At 41.7% G+C, this 21,107-nt stretch overlaps 1 protein-coding gene and 1 long non-coding RNA gene across 3 annotated transcripts; both read right to left on the bottom strand.

Annotated features, from left to right (window-relative positions):
* Nucleotides 1-704: 704 nt before the first annotated feature.
* On the bottom strand, nucleotides 705-5,980 carry LOC139180962 (odorant-binding protein-like). The gene is made up of 7 exons (XM_070783590.1): nucleotides 5,868-5,980; nucleotides 4,909-5,121; nucleotides 4,304-4,443; nucleotides 3,260-3,330; nucleotides 2,132-2,242; nucleotides 970-1,068; nucleotides 705-752 (listed from the first exon to the last, which is right to left on the bottom strand). Exons 2-7 carry the CDS (start codon nucleotides 4,987-4,989, stop codon nucleotides 745-747), a joined length of 510 nt encoding a protein of 169 aa, XP_070639691.1. The 5' UTR covers nucleotides 4,990-5,121; nucleotides 5,868-5,980; the 3' UTR covers nucleotides 705-744.
* A 5,963-nt stretch (nucleotides 5,981-11,943) lies between these two features.
* LOC139181254 (uncharacterized) lies at nucleotides 11,944-19,638 on the bottom strand. Of its 2 annotated transcripts, XR_011565274.1 has the most exons (4): nucleotides 19,493-19,638; nucleotides 14,101-14,202; nucleotides 13,841-13,888; nucleotides 11,944-12,153 (listed from the first exon to the last, which is right to left on the bottom strand). It is a non-coding gene; the product is annotated as an uncharacterized lncRNA (long non-coding RNA). The 2 variants fall into 2 exon arrangements; XR_011565275.1 differs by lacking the exon at nucleotides 13,841-13,888.
* Between the last annotated feature and the right edge of the window lie 1,469 nt (nucleotides 19,639-21,107).

Raw genomic sequence — 21,107 nt, forward strand, 5'->3', positions numbered from 1 at the left:
ATTTCATTCTTTTTTATGACTGAGTGATATTCCACTGACTATATGCCCTGCATCTTTCTTATCACACTCACTAAGAAGCTGGAGTTTTTCTTTGATTTTTGTCTTTCTTTTTTTTCTTCAACAGAAAATTAGAAGCCACAGTTTACGAGATCAGTGACAATTTCTGAAGCTGTCTTAGTTTAGAAAGTTTAAAGGTCTCACTTTAAGAAAATCTCCTGAAGGGGAATATACTCGAAATGCATGCTTCAGACACATGGTGAGAGGTCCTTTTAGGTTCTGTCATAAACATATGCGATTAAACACTAGTCTTACAGAAAGCGTGAGCTCTCTCTAATCCCAGTTTTCCTGGAGGAAGGGTGTGTGTGGACAACCGTGAGGTCAGGACTGACGGGAACACTAATTAGTTTCCACCCACTTGTGGTCATTCCTGCTTCTCTCCGATGACTCTGGTCTGCAAGATTCCTGCAGGATATGGCTTTCTCACCAAAGCTACTTAGCATTAATCAAGCAACCCACTTGCGATTTAATATGGCTCCAGAGAAGAGAAATAAGCTAATGGAACAATAAAAGTTCTCTAGTGATAGAATGTAAGTTGTTGGGGCAAAAAAACCATTACCTACAAAATGTGACAGGTATGAAATCACCATGTGTCCTTATCGATTTATTTAATGCAGCACCATTAATAACCAATGTTTTTCACTTACCCCGAGACTGATTTGAAATGCATAGTTTTCCTCAAGGAAGCTAGTCATCTGGGGGAAGATGAAAAGGACAGGAAATAAAGATTCACAGATTACTACCATTCCAAAGGATTTACAAGGCTGGTTTTGTGGTTTGTTTTTAAGTAAGAGATTATGGAAAATATTATTTCTGGAGAAAGAAATTTTCAATAAGTTGATTTGCTTACTAATAGAATATTTACCTATCGGGTGAATGATATATTTAGGAAAAAGTATATAATTCATTTACCAGTTTCGATGAAATTCACAACATTTTCCTCTTCAATCCCTTTCTCTTGAGTCAGCTCCTTGAACTTCTGCAAGCTTTCGTCTTCAATATTTACTTTAACTGAAAAATACCATGCAGAAAACAGAATGTTTACCTCTGAGATCCCAGAGAAATTCCTCAGTGCAGAAAAAGTAGTTGAGTGTGCAAGTCAGATCTTGGCTTGTTACAAATTAAGCCTCAAACAATTTGTATTTCCCATGACACAGAAATCTGCTGTCTGTCTTAGGAATTAATTTCTGTCCAACTGTGTGGCTAGATCCCCAGCAGTATCAGTAACAGGACCCTTAGAGACTCGCAGTAGCTCAGTGAATTTGGGGGCCCATCCATCACAATGAGGAAATGACCTGCTCCATGACCAGCTTCCCAGATATCTGCAGCTGCCACTCAGGTCATGTTCTGGACCCAAATAAATAGGAAACAGGATTCTCCCCTGACAGAGAGACATGTTCACCACGTCATACATGATAATGGGACACGAACTATTCTGTAATAATACACCGCTCTACCCTATACCTTTCTTGGAGTAGACGCCTGATATCTTGTTGGTTCACATACCTCTCCCACTTCTCACTAAGAAGGTGCTTCACACTTCTCAGTGTGGTTATTTGGGGGTGTTATCAGTGTTCATAAAAACAACGCATGTGAACATTTGAAAGGGATGAAGTTTTATTATAAAAGTTTCTGTTCCAAGGCTTAGAGAGTACTGAGAAGCTGGTATCAACTGAGGAAATGGAGAGTAGCCTCATTTTAGCCATGGCTTGACGTTAATTGAGGTGTTTAAAAAAAACAAAACAAACAAAAAAACTAAAAACCATTGTAATTTTCCTCCCATTAAAATTAAAAAAAAAATTTAAGCTGTTTTTAGTAAAATTCAGTTAATTTCGAAATTTCCACAGGTGAGAACTATTTTTAAATTCCTGATGATCTGATGCCCATAGCCCTACAAGCTCCTCTTCCCTGGTAGATTACTTTCCAGAGTCCCTAACACTGTGAACGAAAAGAAGTGGGTCCCATAGACTGAGTAATGGATATAGTCAGCATATCCTGATTTTATGGACAAATATACAGACAAAGGAAATGTTCCACGATGGTGTCCATGTGAACAGGAGGATGTCATACATACCAAATAGCCCAGTCAGTACTGTTTTCTTGCCGTGCTCATCCACGTTGGTGTTATGTGCTACTAGAATGTTGTTGGACGCATGACTAACCTCAAATACATTTTTACCCTCGTCTGTGAGAGAGAGAGAAAAGATACATATGTACAACTTTGCCTTAATGTCTTGTCAGTTGGACGTATTGTGACATTTTGAGTGTAGCAGCAACGGTACATGCCATATAGATCTCTGTCTAACTCCGCGGGTGAGCTGAACGCGATGGTCGTTATGGCCCTGAGCGAAACAGACAAGACTTTTCTCTTTCCTAATTTTCATACAGTTAATTGGATACACTTAAGTTGTAGTCAAATATATACCCTTTAGGCCCCATAAAAAGAGGAATGTATTTTGGGGCTGTTATGGCACCCCACTCCAGGACTCTTGCCTGGCAAATCCCATGGACGGAGGAGCCTGGTGGGCTGCAGTCCATGGGGTCGCTAGGAGTCGGACACGACTGAGCGACTTCCCTTTCACTTTTCACTTTCATGCATTGGAGAAGGAAATGGCAACCCACTCCAGTGTTCTTGCCTGGAGAATCCCAGGGATGGGGGAGCCTGGTGGGCTGCTGTCTATGGGGTCGCACAGAGTCGGACACGACTGAAGCGACTTAGCAGCAGCAGCAGCAGGGATATAAGTGTTAGCCAGCATCCCCATGGCTTTCAACAGAAGCTGCCTTGATGATTGAACTCAGGATCATTTCCTTGGATTTATGTTCATCCACTGAGCCTTGGATATATTAAGATGTTTTAAGATTTTTTTTTTGTTTGAGTGAATGATACTGATGTGCATACTTAAGACTCCTGAGACATCAGTTCATAAGGTTGTTGTAAGTTATGTGTGAGAACGATATGAAATACAGGTCTCCACATGCTATATCATTGGGTAACACTCATAATTGGGTGGAGACCTCCAAGCCATATGTTTGAACCCTTGTCTCCTGACAAAATAAAATGCTTGGAGATCTTATGGACAGGAGCATGCTCACTCCTCTGACTGTTTGTAGGAGTAGAATTCAGCTGTGTGGGATTCCGGAAGGAAGTTGTGCCAAGATTTCCACCCAAGCATACTCTGACCAGTGAAACAGTCATACTTACAGTCAACAGCATAAGTACCATCCTCTTGCTTTATTCCCGAGACGTGTTTATATTCCCATTTTCCCTTGTGTCTTAAAAACAAAAACACATTCAAGCAGGTGGATTAAAGTCATGAAAAAAATGGATATAAAATTAGGATTTTCTTTGTTTCTTCCCAAAGATTAAGTGTGACAGGTAAGCTTAATGCCTGTAATAATGTGACCTTTATTTTTTTTCCTTTTTTTTTTTCTTTCCCGTCCCCCAGTCCCTGCCGAGTCGGCTCCTGTCTTTCTCTCTCCCGCGCTGACGTGACGACGTAGCCTACGCCTCGCGACGCGCGCCCGCGGGTTCCACTATAATGTGACCTTTAAAAGAGAGGAAACATGTTCTCTGAGGGCAAGTCAGTATCAAGTGACAAGGAGGGCTTGTCTATTAAATCTGAGCCGTAGTTCCAAAGATAAACTTCAAATACAGGGTAAATCATGTTTAAAGCAGAATATGGAAGAATCTAGAATTTTAGAAAAATAAAAGAATACCTGTTTTTAAAAAATACTTCCTGTAAACAGATGGTTGTCATCATGACAGACCTTGGGTGTTCTCATAACCTGGGAAATAATTGATTAAATAATAGGGGGGGAAATCACCCACTTAGGAAAAGAAATATTTAATTTTATGAAAACACACACTCTTCTTCCATCACAGTACTATAAGAGGATTAAACACTGAAAGACACAAATGTTAAGACCTATACACTTACAAGGAAACACACAAGTACACATGATATGCTTATGTGACATAAGGAGATTGTATATGTGTCCCTCATCGATTTAATGAGTTGATGCGAGTGGAGCTTCTGGAACACCCCGCCCCCAAGCAAAGGCTCCAGGAGATTCCCTGGAGACTCACAGGGGAACTGCACCCCCAGCTCAGAGACCCTGCTCAGCCCCACAACTCAGGGTGTCATGGTCTCAACACATCCAGAGAGCTCCCTGCAGATGGGGGAGACACACCCTCCCTGAGGCTCGGGGTTTACATGTGTTTTCCTTCTGGGTGATTTTTACTTACTTGACAAAGAAGTAGAAGTCTACTGTGCCCTGTTCATCATCAAACAGAAGTTTGTGGAGGTAAACCCTGAATGGCCCGTTGGGCTTGATCTTCCCAAGGTTACTGGATGCAATGTAGGCGGTTCTCCATTGCCCTGAAAGCTAACAGTAAAATTCCCCTCAGAAATTGTAGTCCTTGTCCTTCTCTTTCATCCAGCCTCATCAGGCATGAGTTTCCCATCAGTTTTGCAAGTCAGAGACATAATCAGAACTGACTGAAAAAAAAGGAGGGTTTATAAAATAAGAGAAAAGTGAAGTTAGAGGGAAAGAAGCAATTGAGACATTTCTGAGAGAGCTTGAGCTCTGATGTCAAATGCAGGATCTCGAATCCAACAGCTGTTTGGCTGATCTGTTACTAGAGCAGAAAAAAAAAGTGCATAAGAGGCAACTAATACACAGTAGAGATGAAACAGAACAGGCATAGAGCCCGTAAATAGAGCAGTGTTGAGATGGAGGGAGATGGCTCACATTATGGATCCACAATAACAAAATCACAAAAGGAACACACACACACACACACACTCTCTCTCTCCAAGACCTCCTCCCAGATCAGACCATCCCTGGTACCTCGGAGAGACTTGGCTGAGCTTCCTCTTCTTGGGCAGCACAAATCACACCAAGAAGTAGACTCAGGAACAAAACCTTCATCTTGAGGCTCCCGTGGTCTTTCTTCTGTCGAGGCTGAGGGTATTCCAGTAGCTGGAGAGGATGGAAGCTGGCGCCACTTTTTATAGGGCTGATATGTTGGCGTGACGTGTCATGAACCAATGGTTGTTCCTCCTGAGACCAAGGTTACACAGGAGTCATCTTCAGTATCCTGCTTGGCAGGAGCCATCTTTTATGTAATTTCATCATTGTTATCATGACGATTGTTTTAGGAGAAGCTTGAGGGAATCTGGACATCTGACCTTTAGAGTGAATGAGAACTCACAAACACATCTGATAGTTCAAGGTCAGGAATGTTTATTTTCCTTTATATTCTGACATCAAACTGGAATGTGCTGTCCAAGGTACATATACCCCCATTCCTGTATTGTTTCCTTAACATTTAGATATTTTAAAATGTTTTTTCTAAAATTAAATTGAGTGTATCATTTAATAAACTTGAAAATATTTCCCACGAGACTATTGGAAAGCCTCCTATTTCTCTGGGATGACAAACATGTCAAAACAAAGTCTTTATCCCTTCCTTCAGCCTCACAGCGGGCTCTGTACTTCTTATAATTAAGAGGAGGACCTAATCAAGGCTCCTTAACCTCACCTAATCAACACTCCTTGAAAGTGAAAGTGAAGTCGCTCAGTCGTGTCCGACTCTTTGCAACCCTATGGACTGTAGCCTATCAGGCTCCTCCAACCATGGGATTTTCCAGGCATGAGTGCTGGAGTGGATTGCTATTTCCTGCTCCAGGGGATCTTCCCGACCCAGGAATCAAACCCTGGTCTCCCACATTGCAGGCAGATGCTTTACCGTCTGAGCCACCAGGGAAGCCACTTAACCTCGCTTAATCAACGCTCCTTAACCTCACCTAATCAATGCTCCTTAACCTCATGCCTGAGGAAGTTTGTCAGCGATTTATTTCCAGCTGGGCCTGTGAAGGATCTTGGCTCCAGAGCCAAAGGTCATTCAGTCACACGCATGGGTGCATGGCTTCAGCAGAAGTGGTCCTCGTTAACACCATCTATTGGACAAGGAAGAAAGCTTAGAAGGTTTGAGTACACTGGCCCCAAGTGAGTTTAGAAGTCACCCCACACCCCAACTCTGTGACTGTCCCTGAGACCTGTGGTGTCAGGGAAAGAGAGCCATCAGGGCTCAGTTAGATAAATTCGAATGTACAGAGATGGAAGCTAGAACTGCATGTTGGTCTCTAGGGAGTTCCCACCTAGAAGCCGGGTAACACAGAGGAGGGGCCCCTCTCAATGGTCAACCCAGGCTGTAGATTTCAGCAGAGCTTCCAAGGCTGCCCCATCAGTCTCACTCAGGAAAGACGGGGTGTTTGTTACTAAATGTCAGGGAGACACTTTGAGGTACACAGAGCCCCTGTAAAGGACAGATCAACACTCAGTGGAGTGGAGGCAGTGCTATGTATACTTTGCCTCAAGTGATCCTGCTAAAAATCATCACCACTCAGAGCTTCCTTTGAGCTCATATTTTCCATTGAGAACCTGTCGGAGCTCTCCAGGAGAAGAGGAAAAGAGAGAGATGAAAAGAAAAAAATAGTAACATATCCATAAATTTCCTAATACTCGTGGAAACTTTTTGGCTTGTTGCAGGTTGACTTGAGGAGGAGTAAATTTCCTACAAATATCAGAGAGGACCGGTCCCATAGACAAAGGTCACAGTGTATCTCACCATTCTGCTCCTTTGTTTTTATGTTTCCACACTGGTATTTGTCAATCAGTGTCCGTTATCTTCTTTTTTTAATTTAAATTTATTTATTTTCATTGGAGGCTAATTACTTTACAATATTGTATTGGTTTTGCCATACATCAACATGAATCCGCCACAGGTGTACACATGTTCCCCATCCTGAACCCCCTTCCCCCCTCCCTCCCCATTCCATCCCTCTGGGTCATCCCAGTGCACCAGGCCCAAGCTTCCTGTATCCTGCATCGAACCTGGACTGGCGATGCGTTTCTTATATGATAATACACAGAGTGAAGTAAGCCAGAAAGAAAAACACCAATACAGTATACTAACGCATGTATACGGAATTTAGAAAGATGGTAACGATAACCCTGTATGAGAGACAGCAAAAGAGACACAGATGTACAGAACAGTCTTTTGGACTCTGTGGGAGAGGGAGGCGGGGGATGATTTGGGAGAATGGCACTGAAACATGTTTTCTTTTTCATCACACATGTTAGTTTTCTGAATGATGGATGCTTCCTTCCTTTCTGGATATTTCAATCAATGAGCCTCTTGACGTTCTCCTTGATCAAAGTGTGTGGTTAACATCACTTATATGGCAGTTGGAGTTTTCCGCCTCCTCCACCTTACTGTAATAATGGGCGAGCGTTAGCTGATGGTAGGTTAGAAACAAGAGCCGTCGTCAGCAACGGTAAACCCCCGGCTGGCCATTCTCAAGTTGTGTGCAAGGAGGCAGAGAAAAGCTTCATTTCTCTGCACAGGGTCTTGATTTCTAATTCCTCTGACAGTCACAGATGAGAAATAAGTTCAGTACACGGTGCTGTAAACATTTACCTCGACGTGAGTTTGAGTGAACTCCGGGAGTTGGTGATGGACAGGGAGGCCCGCTGTGCTGCAATTCATGGAGTCGCAAAGAGTCAGACAGGACTGAGCAACTGAACTGAACTGAACTGAGGCATCATAAACAACATGTATTCTGTAAGATTCTTCCTGTCCGCACTTGGACCTGAATTCGGTGAATACAGAGTTAGTGCCAACAAGAGCTGAGCCTCGGAATTCAGCAGGAAGCAGACAGACTCAGTACATTGTCCAGTGAGCTGCTTCCTGTGAAAGGAGCCAGATGCATATGAGTACAAGCTAACAAAGAATTGCCAAGTAAATCCCTCTTTAGAAGTTGTAGGATGAGAATTAAAAAAAAAAAAAAAAGGAAAGTGGAAAGTTAGAGTGTGTTTGGGCTCCTGTTTGATAATGAGGGACTGTTTCCATAGAGAAGGTTTTGAGTGATGCTCTGAGGAAGAAAAGCTATGACCAACCTAGAGAGAATATTAAAAGAGAGACATTACTTTGCCAACAAAAGTCCATCTAGTCAAAGCTACGGTTGATCCAGTAGTCATATATGGATGTGAGAGTTGGACTATAAAGAAAGTTGAGCCCTGAAGAATTGATGCTTTTGAACTGTGGTGTTGGAGAAGGCTCTTGAGAGTCCTTTGGACTGCAAGGATATCCAGCAAGTCCATCCTAAAGGAACTCAGTCCTGAATATTCATTGGAAGGACTGATGCTGAAGCTGAAGCTCTGATACTTTGGCCTCCTGATGAGTTTGAGCAAGCTCCAGGAGTTGGTGATGGACAGGGAAGCCTGGCATGCTGTGGGCCATGTCGTCGCAGAGTCGGACACGACTGAGTGACTGAACTGAACTGAATTGAGGATAGTTGGAAGGGTGAGTAAATTGTGAAGCAGTGAGAAGAACACAGTACAACTCGAGAAAAAATACAGATTGTTTTGAAAGGTCCCTTTGGTTGGTTGTATCTATCAAAATTCTATGCACTTACCACCCTGAACGTGCCCAATCTCATTTGATGGGCTTCCCTGTGGCTCAGACTGTGTCTGCCTGCAATGCCGAAGACACAGGTTCTATCCCTGGATCAGGAAGATTCCCTGGAAAAGGAAATGGCAAGCCACTCCTGTATTCTTGCCAGGAGAATTCTCCATGCACAGAGGAGCTTGGCAGGCTACAGTCCATGGGGTCACAAAGAGTCAGACGTGAATGAGTGACTAACATCACACACACACATGAAATTTGTTCACCATTGCTTCTGTTTTTATATTTTGGTGTTTTGGCTGCAAGGCATATGGGATCTTACCTCACCAATCAGGAATTGAACCAGCACCCCCTACTTTGGAAGGAAAGTGTAATGACTGGACCATCAGGGAAGTCCACAGAAGTGTGTTCACTTTGGTTTTTTTTTTTTTTTTTAATTTTATTATTATTATAGTTTTTTTTTTTTACTTTACAATATTGTATTGGTTTTGCCATACATCAACATGCATCCGCCACAGGTGTACACGTGTTTCCCATCCTGAACCCCCCCCCACCTCCCTCCCCTTACCATCCCTTTGGGTCATCCCAGTGCACCAGCCCCAAGCTTCCTGTATCCTGCATTGAACCTGGACTGGTGATTTGTTTCTTATATGATATTATACATGTTTTAATGCTACTCTCCCAAATCATCCCCCCCCCAACAAAGTCCAAAAGACTGTTCTATACATCTGTATCTCTTTTGCTGTCTCGCAAACAGGGTTATTGTTACCATCTTTCTAAATTATATATATATGCGTTAGTATACGGAGAAGGCTATGGCATCCCACTCCAGTACTCTTGCCTGGAAAATCCCATGGATGGAGGAGCCTGGTAGGCTGCAGTCCATGGGGTCGCTAAGAGTCAGACACAACTGAGCAACTTCACTCTCACTTTTCACTTTCATGCATTGGAGAAGGAAATGGCAACCCACTCCAGTGTTCTTGCCTGGAGAATCCCAGGGATGGGGGAGCCTGGTGGGCTGCCGTCTATGGGGTTGCACAGAGTCGGACACGACTGAAGTGACTTAGCATAGCATAGCATAGCATACAATATTGGTGTTTTTCTTTGTGGCTTACTTCATTCTGTATAATAGGCTCCAGTTTCATCCACCTCATTAGAACTGATTCAAATGTATTCTTTATAATGGTTGAGTAATACTCCATTGTGTACACTTTGATGAGGCATTCCATTTGAAGAAATTATCACACAGTTGATAATAAAAAAAACAAATTCATTGGTGTGTTGATTGTGGTGTTGAAGCATTTAGAAATAAATTTAACCATCTTGTAGCTATGATACATTCATAATGGTAAATATAGATCTTGGATTCATAAATTAGATCTCTAAGTCAATACAATCTGTAGAAATAGTAGTACCTAAGCAGAAATATGATTCTCTTTATAGTTTAACTCTCACGCATGTTTAAAAAAAGACTGCTCTTCATGGAGTCCAGTCATCTTAGCTTTCAACTTTATGGAGCATTCTACTAAATTTCTTTAACAGATAAAGGGCTGTAGAAATTTTCTGTTTATCAAGTATGAATTTCAGTAATACATCTTTCAAGTAATGTGTCCATTTCATCAGAAGCATTAATTCCAATAACATAAACCTGTTTATAGTTTTCTCATCCTCTTTATCTGTGTGGTATGTGGTGAAAATTCTTTTTTTTTTTTTTAATAAATACCGTTATCTAAATACACACAGTCACTCACATATGTGACTGATATATATAAGATATATCAGTATTTATATATATATATATCAGAGAAGGCAATGGCACCCCACTCCAGCACTCTTGCCTGGAAAATCCCATGGACGGAGGAGCCTGGTGGGCTGAAGTCCATGGGGTCGTGAAGAGTCGGACATGACTGAGCGACTTCCCTTTCACTTTTCACTTTCATGCATTGGAGAAGGAAATGGCAATCCACTCCAGTGTTCTTGCCTGGAGAGTCCCAGAGACAGGGGAGCCTGGTGGGCTGCCGTCTATGGGGTCACACAGCGACTTAGCAGCAGCATAAATATATATATAAGATATATTGGTATCTTATATAATAAATACAGTTATCTAAATACACACAGTCACTCACATATGTGACTGATATATATAAGATATATCAGTATTTATATAGATATATAAGATATATCGGTATCTTATATAATAAATACAGTTATCTTAACACACACAGTCACTCATATATGTGACTGATATATATAAGATATATCAGTATTTATATATATATATATATATAGAAGATATATCAGTATTTTTGTCTTGTATATGTGAGGTCTTGTCTTTCAATATCCCTTAAGAGTTTTATGCCCTTACTCTGGGTGCAGTTGCCTCTGCGTGTATCCACCCATACAATTCAGCATTTCCTGACGTACTGTGAAAACAAAGTCAGAACTCCAACTGTATACACTCTGCTATACATGTGGGAGGACTTGAAGAAAGCCCTTGACCTCCATTACTATGCACTAAAGCATAGAAACATTTATGGCTGATGCATTTGACAGTGGCCAGCTGTAGACATTTGGAGGCTGTGTCTCTGTAGGAACTAAAATATTTATTCTGCTAACTATCACTCAGGTATAGTGTTATTTCCTCAGGACTTGGACCAAATCTCTGAGCTTTCATCCAACTCTCAGAATATGTTTTAAATCTTGTGGGTGCATGATCTTTTAGATCATAAGCATCTCGAGAACCATGGGGGCTGTGCAGCTTTCTCCATCCATGACAGTGGGGATGCCCAGTCCTTGCAAATCCTAGCATCCACTTCTCATCCTCTTATGAGAAGGATGGAAGATGATGGAAGACAATCTTCAGATATTGTGAACAGTTACAACTTCCTGAATGAATCTGCCAATCATCTTGTTCTTGCAGGCACTGCATGGACTTCATGGTCTTGTGGATTGTCCAAGGCTCAGCTCCTGCCCATCTTTGGTTCGTAGTGATCCGAAAGGTAAGAAACATCAGTCCTTCAGCTCAGTTGCAGAAGTGCTGGTGCTGTCAGAATACTGATTTATCCTGTCTTGGCCCATGGCATCTTCCACTTCCTCTCTATGAAGATCAGAGAGTGGAGCACAAGCTCCTTTCCCTGTAATGAATAAGATGCTTCCTGGGGACATTGTTCTGGAGCAGACTGTTCTGTCCCACTGTAGTAAGAGCATCCATAACCATGTCCCCTGTCCCATGATGGTTTAGTCTTTTTTCTCCTTCTCCCCTGGACACCACTAGGACATCTCCTTTTACTCCTCCTAAGAATTGTCTCTGATGGAGCACCCGTCTTTCAAAGAGATACGTTTCTGGATGGTTAAATTTAATGTGCTTATTTGTGTGTTTTAAAACGGGGGCTTTCAGTATCGACACAAATAACTTAGGTGTGTATTACACCAATTTATTTAACACTCAGAAATCAAATACCACCAAGCAGGACATGATTAGTGACCAGGAGAGATGAGATGGGAGAGGAAGTTTGAGTGTGAAGAGAGAAGGATCACATTCATCAGGAACCAGGAAAGTCGTCTTCATGTTTTTGATCTTGATTCCGCGCAGAAGATGATGTGTCTGGTCTCAGTGACTCTTTCTGTAGGTAAATAAAACAGAACCAGAGGTTTAGTAGAGTTGATTGTGTGATGGCTAACAGGGGTGAGCCTCAGGCTGGAGGCTGTCCAGGGTGCAGGAGCTGGTAGCTGATCCAATGTGAGAATCCTGGTGGACCTCACTACTCCACATCTCTGTGATATAGGTGGGTGTCCATGTGGAATCTCCCCCAAGATGTGCATGTGGGGTGATCTTTACCACTGGGGGTTGATTGTAGGGATAATGATTTCAGGAGGCATGTTCAGGCTCGGTAAGTGGAGCACATGCCTGTAGTCACACAAGTCTCGTCTTTGGGTTCATCAAGAATTCATTTTCTAATATTTGTGTTACATTGGATTATAGTTGATTAGCTATGATCTGTGAGTTTCAGGGGCATATCAATGTGATTTGTTTAAACATAAACACACTAATATCCACTCTTTTTCTGAGTCCTTTCTTATCGACATTTTCTCAGAGTATTGCATGTACTTCTCTGTGCTATACAATAAGATCTTTTTGTCTCCCCGTCCTGTATATATTACTTTGCATCTGCTAAATCCCAAACTCTCAGTCCTTCTCGTCACCAAGCCCCTCCGCCTCGTGGCAGCCTCAAGTCTGCCTTCCGTGTCTGTGAGTCTACTTCCATACTGTAAATAAGTTTCTTCATGCCATATTTGAGATGCCATATACAAGGGATATCACGTGATGCTTGTCTTTTCCCTTTCAGACGTACTCAGGTTGAAATTTGTAGATCCATCCATGTTGCTGCAGATGGTATGATTTCATTCTTTTTTATGGCTGAGTAATGTTTTATTGAATATATGAAGCACATTTTTTTTTCATATTAATCTGGAAGCTAGTGGGTTTTCTTTTGCTTTTTTTTTTTTTTTTGGTCAAATTTCCTCTCAACAGAAATTTAAAAAGCCACAGTTTAGTCTAGATCAGGTTGGTTTTCTGAGGCTGTCTTAGTTTAGAATGTTTAAAGCTCTCACTTTAAGAAAATCACTTCCTTAAAGGGAAAGTGAAAGTCGCTCCGTTGTGTTCGAGTCTTTGCTAACCCATGGAGTAAAGAGTCCCATGGAATTCTCTAGGCCAGAATACTGGAATGGGTAACCTTTCCCTTCTCCAGGGGTTCTTCCAACCCTGGGATCAAACCAGGGTGTCCTGCATCGCAGGCGGATTCTTTACCCACTGAGCTATCAGGGAAGCCCCTGATAGAGGAATAGAATTCAAATCCATGTTTCAGTGTGGTTGGAAGGCCTTTAGATTCTGTCAGAATCATGTGAGATTAAACACTGATTTTGTAGAAATAAATTATGAACTCTCTCTAATCCCATTCCCCTGGATGAGGGAAGTGTGTGGGCAACCATGAGGTCAGGACTGACGGTAACACTACTTTCCACCAGCTTGTGGGGACTTCTGCTTCTCTCTGACGACTCTGGTCTGCAAGATTCCTGCAGGATAAAGCTCTCTCACCAAAGCTGCTCAGCATTAATCAACCAACCCATTTGCAATTTAATATGGCTCAAGAGCAGAGAATTAATTAATGTAACAGACAAAGTTCTTTAGGGTAGAATGTAAGTGTTTGGGATATAATCTTTACCTGAATAATTTTCTAGGTATGAAATCACTACATTTGCTTTTTGACTTATTTAGTGGAACAACATTAGTAAAAGACCATTTTCACTTACACTCAGCTTGTTTTGAACTCCGTAGTTTTGCACAGGGAGGACACTCATCTAGTGGAAAATCAAAAGGACAGAAAGAAATGATCCGCCAATTACTACCATTTCCCTGGATTTCCAAGGCTGTTTTTATTTTTTTTTAAATAAGGGATTATGAAAAGCTTTATCTATGAACAAAGAAAATTTGAATAAATTGATTTGTTTTCTGTTAGTATATTTACATGTCAAGGAAATTATATATTTAGGAAAAAGTATAATTCCATTACCAGTCTCAATGATCTTCAAAACATTTTTATCTTCAATCTTCTTTTCTTTTACCAACTCATTGAACTTCTTCAAGGTTTCAGCTTCAATATCATTTACCTTAACTGAAAAACATCACACAGAAAGCAGAATTTTTGCCCCTTAGAACCCAGAGAAACTTCTGAACGCAGAACAAAAAGTTAAGTGTGCAAGTCAGATCTTCCCTTGATATAAATTAAGCCTCAAACAGTTTCCATTTCCCATGACACAGATGTCTGCTGTCTGTCTTAGCAATTAATCCCTGTCGAACTTTAACTAGCCTCCCACCAGCGTCAACAGCAGGGCCCCAAAGACTCAAAGGAGCTCCATGAATTTGGGGTCCCATCCATCACAGGATGGATCCTGCTTGCTCGGTGACCTACTTCCTAAAACCTGTATCTGCCGTGCAGGTCTTGTTCTGAACCAAAATAAATAAGAAACACCATTCTGCTCTGACAGAACCACACTCACCATGTCACACATAATAATGGGAGATAATTTATTGGTTAATTAACTAATGCATCAATACCTGTTCAGAAGTAGATTCATCTTCTGCTACCGGTATGCACACTTCTCAGTACTTCTATGTGCTTATGTGGGGTCATGTCAATGTTTATAAGAACAGTGCATTTGAAAAAATTGATCAGGATGAAGATTTATTATGAAAGTTTCTGTTCCAAGGCTTAGAGTGCACTGGAACACTGGTATAACATGAAGAAATTGAGAGAAGCCTCATTGTTGCCATCGATGAAATTACAGTATTAAAAAGGAAAAACAAGAAACCAACACAGTATTGCAGTTAACCTATTAAAATTTTTTTTAAAAATTTAATATTTTTAGTAAAACTCAATTTTTTATGTTTTAATATTGAGAGTGAAAAGTATTAGAAATAGCTGATGATCTGATTCTCCCCATCCATACAAGCTCCTTTTTGTTGGTAGATTTTGTTACAGGGTCCTTAACTCACTGAACAAAGAGACAGGCCTTGTAGACTACATAATGGATATTTTCACCAAACGTTGGTATTCTGAATAAAAGTACTGGCCATGGAAATGTTACATGAGAATTTCGATGTGAATAAGGCAGTATCATTCATACCAAATATTACAGCAAATCTTGTCTTCACATCTTTATACACATTGTTAACACATGCTACCCAATTTTGGTGGACTTGTAAACAATTTCAAATACATTTGTACCCTCATCTGGGAGAGAGAGAAAAGATACATATATATACATGACCCTACCTTCATTTACTGTCAATCAGATTTATGGTGGCAAATTCAGGATATCAGCAATGGTACATCCTGTATTGATCTATCTCTCACTCAGTGTGTGGGCTGAATGCTGCAGTTGTTATGACATCAAGGAAAACAGGCAAGACTTTTTCATTCCACCTTCTCATACAATCGACCTGATACAGGTAAATTGTAGTCCAATATGTACTCCTTAGGCCATGTAACCGGAGAAGGCAATGGCACCCCACTCCAGTACTCTTGCCTGGAAAATCCCCTGGACGGAGGAGCCTGGTAGGCTGCAGTCCATGGGGTCGCTAAGAGTCGGACACGACTGAGCGACTTCACTTTCACTTTTCACTTTTATGCATTGGAGAAGGAAACGGCAACCCACTCCAGTGTTCTTGCCTGGAGAATCCCAGGGACGGGGGAGCCTGGTGGGCTGCCGTCTATGGGTCACACAGAGTCGGACACAACTGAAGCGACTTAGCAGTAGGCCATGTAACATTGGCAGTGTTGTTTATGTCATTATAAAGAATGTAGGGACATAAATCTTAGCCAGCATCCCCAGGGCTTTGAACAGAAGCTACCTTTATGGTTGAACTCAGGAGGATTTCCCTGGGCTCAGGTTCATTCACTTTACCTTGGATGGATGAAGATATTTTAAGATTGTCTTTAAAAAGTGAATGACAATGATGCACAGACTCGTAATGGACCCTTGAGATGTCAATTTGTAAGGCTGTTGTAAATTGTCTATGAGAACCGAAGGAAATCGAGGTCTACACAATTTATTCTTAATGAGTGACACTCATAATTGGGAGGAGACCTCCAAGCAGTGTGTTTGAATCCTGGTCTCATGCCAAAGTAAATTGATTGGAAATCTTAGGGACTGCAGCCTGCTCATCCCTATGATTGTTCATAGGAGTAGAAATCAGATGTTTAAGCTTATTGAATATAGGTGTGCCAAAATTTCCACCCAAACATACTTTGCCCAATGAAACACTCATACTTACAACTCAACAGTGTAAGTGTTGCCGGCTTTCTTTGTTCCCCTGACGTGTTTTTCTACCCATTCTCCATTCACCCTTAAAAACAACGCATATGCAATGTGCTTAATCACAGTAATGAAAACATTTGACATATAAATAGAATTTTCTTTGTTTCTCCTCAAAAATTATGTGTAAGGGGTCACCAGAGTGCCTGTGAGCAATGTGACCTTTTCAAAGCAAAGAAATATGTTCTCTAAGGTCAAGTCACCATCAAGTGACAAGGATGGTTTGTGCTCACATTAAATCTGAGCAGCAGCTCCGAAGATAAACTGCAAATACAAAGCAAGTCGTGTTGAAAGCCAAATGAACATGGAGAAATGTAGAATTTTAAGAAAAAATTAAGAGAAAACACCTTTTAAAAATGAGTCCCTGGAAACAGACATGTATCGCCACCATGACATATGTTGTGGGTTCTCACAACCCAGGCAGTGATTCATCAGAGAATATACTAAGAAAAAATCATAAAAATTAGAGAAAGAAATGTTTGATTTTATCAAAACACACACTATTCTTCCATCACAACACCATAAGAGGGTTAAATATTGAAAGTCACATGTATGTATATATGCGCATTGACAAAAACAGACAAACACACAAATACACATGATATGCTTATATGACATAAGGAAAATATATATATAATATACAATAAATATATATTTTCACTATATAACAAAAGACTTTCACTTCATATAATCATGTGTGAAAAAAAGGTATATTTGTCACCTAGCACACACATGAAACAAATATTAAATGGACAATAACCCAACAAAAATTGGATTAACGTTTGGTCAGATACCTTGGAAAATAGTTTCCACAATGAACTGTGTGCACTGTTATTACTGATTATGAGACGGCATTGAAGTTACTCAAAACAACCAAATTCAGAAGAAAACCCAGTTTGCTATAACTGCAAAATACACAAAATGTTATCTATGCAAGCAATATCCTTTCACTTGGCTTGAAAAATGTGACTCCCTACACATGCAGACGCAGAGAAAAACTTTTAAATATTCATGCTGATGGGGAAAATGATGCAGGGCTCATAATCTTGTCATCCGAAGTTTTAGAAGAGGAGAGAATAGTTAGATCCATTATTACCTGTGGCTCAAAGGGTAGATATTTAACGGTGAGGAAAAGGAGGTTTTTGGCAGAGATGGTGGAATTTTAGATCTGGACTGTGGAGGTCATGAAAAAGGTGTGCTTCTGACAAAACACAATGAACTATGCCCTCCACAAAGGTGCAGATAATAACACCTAAATACACTTCAGTAAAGCGGATTTCAGAAAGAGCAGCCTCATGCAAATGCAAACACAAAACTCAAAACTTGCAAAAACAACAGAGAAAGATAATATGGTGTTCTTAAAAAAATTAGTGACAACAGACTGTTATATCTCCTGATATAGGATATATATAAGTCTGTGCATCTATATCTATATGTGTGGTTGTAGTTTGTTTGCAAGTGTACAATAGACATGAAGTGAAGTGAAGGGAAGTCACTCAGTCATGTCCGACTCTTTGCAACCCCTTGGACTGTAGCCTACCAGGCTATGAGGAGCCTCTCAGCCTCTCAGTCCATGGAATTTTCCAGGCAAGAGTACTGGAGTGGGTTGCCATTTCCTTCTCCAGGGGATCTTCCCAACCCAGAGATCGAATCCGGGTCTCCTGCACTGCGGGCAGACGCTTTACCGTCTGAGCCACCAGGGAATATATCATAAATTGCATATGTACTATAGACATATACAGATGCAATACTTGATATATAAAATTTATATGTTAATATGTCTCTAAACCAATCTCTCTAAGCAAAAATCTCTTAGTTGTTTTTTTCTTCATATTTTTATTCCTCCCTATACATCCCTGAGTTTGCATGTTCTTAGTAAACCGTCTGCCGTACAGTGGACATTCCGTGAGTGGTCCTTGGGGCTGTGAGTCTTTAGTAAACTCAGTGATGAAACCTCCCATGAGGAAGCCCCGCAGGCAGAGCTCACTGTGTAATCTCCCCCTGCCCTCACATCTGGGCTCAGTGGGGAGTGTCTCTTACAAATTCTGCAGGAAGGGGTCAAGCCCCTGATGCGGACTGTGGGTTCCAGGACACAAGCCTATTCCCTCTGCTGTGTCCCTCTTTCCTTCAATGAGTTGACATAAGTGGAGCTTCTGGGACCTCCCCCCAACCCCATCTGTATTCTAAGCAAAGGTTCCAGGACATTCCCTGGAGGCTTTCAGGGGAACTGCCCCCCAACCCCCAGGTCAGAGACCCTGCTCAGCCCCACAGCTCAGGGCATCATGCTCTCAACGTCACCCAGAGAGTTCCCTGCAGATGGGAAAACACACTCTCCCTCAGGCTCAGGGTTTGTAGGTGTCTTCCCTCTGGGTTATTTCTACTTACTTGACAAAAAAGTAGAAGTCTACTGTGCTCTTTGTATCATCAAACACAATATGACACAGTTCATATACCCTGAAAGGCGAGTTCTCAGTGGTCTTTGCCTTGTCACTGGAGGCAATGGAGAAGGTTCTCCATTCTCCTGAAAGCTAACCGCAACATTCCCCTTCGAATTTTCAGTCCTTGTCTTTTTATTTCATCCAGAATCATCCCTCATGAATCTCCCAACATTTGTGCAAATCAGCACATGCTATCTGACTTGACTGAAGAAAGCAACTGATAAAATAAATTTAAAACTGAACTCAGAGCGAAAGAAAAGATTAAGACATGTCTGACATAACTTGAGCTCTGATGTCAAATGCAAGCACTCCAACAGCTGTTTGGCTGATCCTCTTTCTCTGTGACAACAAGAGTCAATTAATACAGAGTAGAGACCACTCCAGTGTTCTTGCCTGGAGAATCCCAGGGACGGGGGAGCCTGGTGGGCTGCCGTCTACGGGGTCGCACAGAGTCAGACACGACTGAAGCGACTTAGCAGCAGCAGCAGAGATGCTGCAGAGACCAAATGGAAGAGGTATAAAGCCAGGAAATGGAAAAGAGCTGACGGTTCAGCTTATGGATCTACATAACAAAATCACAAAACACACACACACACACACACACACACACACACACAAAAGACCTCCCAAATCAGACCATCCCTGGTACCTCTGAGAGACTTTGCTCAGCTTCCTCTTCTTGGGCGGCACAAACCAGACCAAGGAGAAGAGCCAGAAAGAGAACCTTAATCTTGTGTCTCCCGTGGTCTTTCTTCTGGAAGAGCTGAGGGTGTTCCAGAGGTTGGAGAGCATGGGAGTTGGTGCCGCTTTTATAGGATTGCTTTGTTGGCATGTTGCGTCATGAACCAATGGTTGTCCTTCCTAACAGGAAGGTTGCGCAGAAGTCATCTTCAAGATCCTGCTTGGCAGGGATGAACTTTCATGGCATTCTGTCACTGTAATCATGGGGATTGTTTTAAGAGATGCTTAAGTGAATCTGAACGTTTGACCTTTAGAGTGAGTGAGAAATCACAATACACGTCTGATATTTCAGGTCAGGGATATTTACTTTCCTTTATATCTTGGAATCCAAAGTGGGATAAACTGCCCAGGAGACATATCTCTGACTCTGTATTCTTTCTATAACATTGAAGGGATACTTTTAAATATATTTTCCTATATATTGAATTTCAAAAATTGAATGTGTGCTTAAGACAGTTAAATGGTTTCCTTTGAGACCCTTGGAAAGCCTCCTGTTTCTCTGACGTGGTGAAAAGATCACCACCGAGCGCTTATCACCTCTCCTCCCCCACATCAGGCTCTGTCTTTGTTTTAACTAAGAGGACAATCCATTCCTCTATGAAGTTAAGGCCACTTAACTTCATCTGAACAAGCCATGGGACCAGTTCATTTCTGTCTCTCCTTTTCCAGACACCCTTTGACCTATCCACTTTGTAACGTATCATTTTCTCAGTGACTCAAATGTTTCTCAGACAAGCGAGAAAGCAAGAGAATCATTCTTGTAATTTCTAGAATTTTGAAGGAAAAAAAAGAGCAGGCTTCCTAACTCTAAACACCTACTTATTTTCAAGGTCACTCAAGCAGTCAAAGAATCGGTTCTCTGTATTTTTTCTTAACCAGAGATCTTCGTTCCCTGACCAGGGATGTAAACAGCACCCCTGCAGTGAAAGGCTGGACTCTTAATCATTGGACCACCAGGGTAGACCTGACTCTGGTTGTGTCCTGGGGATTTTGTACTTGATGGGCAGATTTGAGCAACCATGTATATGACAGGGCCATTTTTTGGTGAAAAGAAAGACCAAAGGACATGTTTTTGTTGTTGTTCAGTCGCTCCGTTGGGTCTGACTCTGTTAAGGACCCTGAATGCAGAGCCATTTTCCAAGGGTTATTCAGGCACATGCATGGGAGTGTGGGTTCAAAGGAAGGAGTCCTGAGCACTGTCCAGTGGATAAGGAGGAAGGCTTTAGAAAGCCAGGGCGTTACTGGCCCAGGCAGGTCTTGAACTCATCCCCGACTCAGTGGACACGAGTTTGAGTGAACTCCAGGAGTTGGTGATGGACAGGGAGGCCTGGCGTGCTGCAGTCCATGGGGTCGCAAAGAGTCGGACATAACTGAGCAACTGAACTGAACTCAACTGAGCACCCAGACAGTGATTGCTTGTCTCTGAGACCTGTGACACCAGGGAAAGACAGGCATCAGGGTTCAGTCGGACAAGTGACGTTGCCGCGTAGGACAAGGTCCGCAGTTGTGTACGACAGAGGACA

The sequence above is a fragment of the Bos indicus genome, chromosome X, assembly GCF_029378745.1.
Source record: "Bos indicus isolate NIAB-ARS_2022 breed Sahiwal x Tharparkar chromosome X, NIAB-ARS_B.indTharparkar_mat_pri_1.0, whole genome shotgun sequence".
Taxonomy (NCBI): Eukaryota; Metazoa; Chordata; class Mammalia; order Artiodactyla; family Bovidae; genus Bos; species Bos indicus.

Excerpts from the sequence above, each read along its gene's own strand:
- LOC139180962 (XM_070783590.1), bottom strand. The coding sequence starts at position 4,989 with ATGAAGGTTTTGTTCCTGAGTCTACTTCTTGGTGTGATTTGTGCTGCC. Across the intron at positions 4,444-4,908 it reads CTCAGCCAAGTCTCTCCGAG|CTTTCAGGGCAATGGAGAAC; the intron begins GTACCAGGGATG and ends TTTTACTGTTAG. Across the intron at positions 3,331-4,303 it reads GACTTCTACTTCTTTGTCAA|ACACAAGGGAAAATGGGAAT; the intron begins GTAAGTAAAAAT and ends TTTGTTTTTAAG.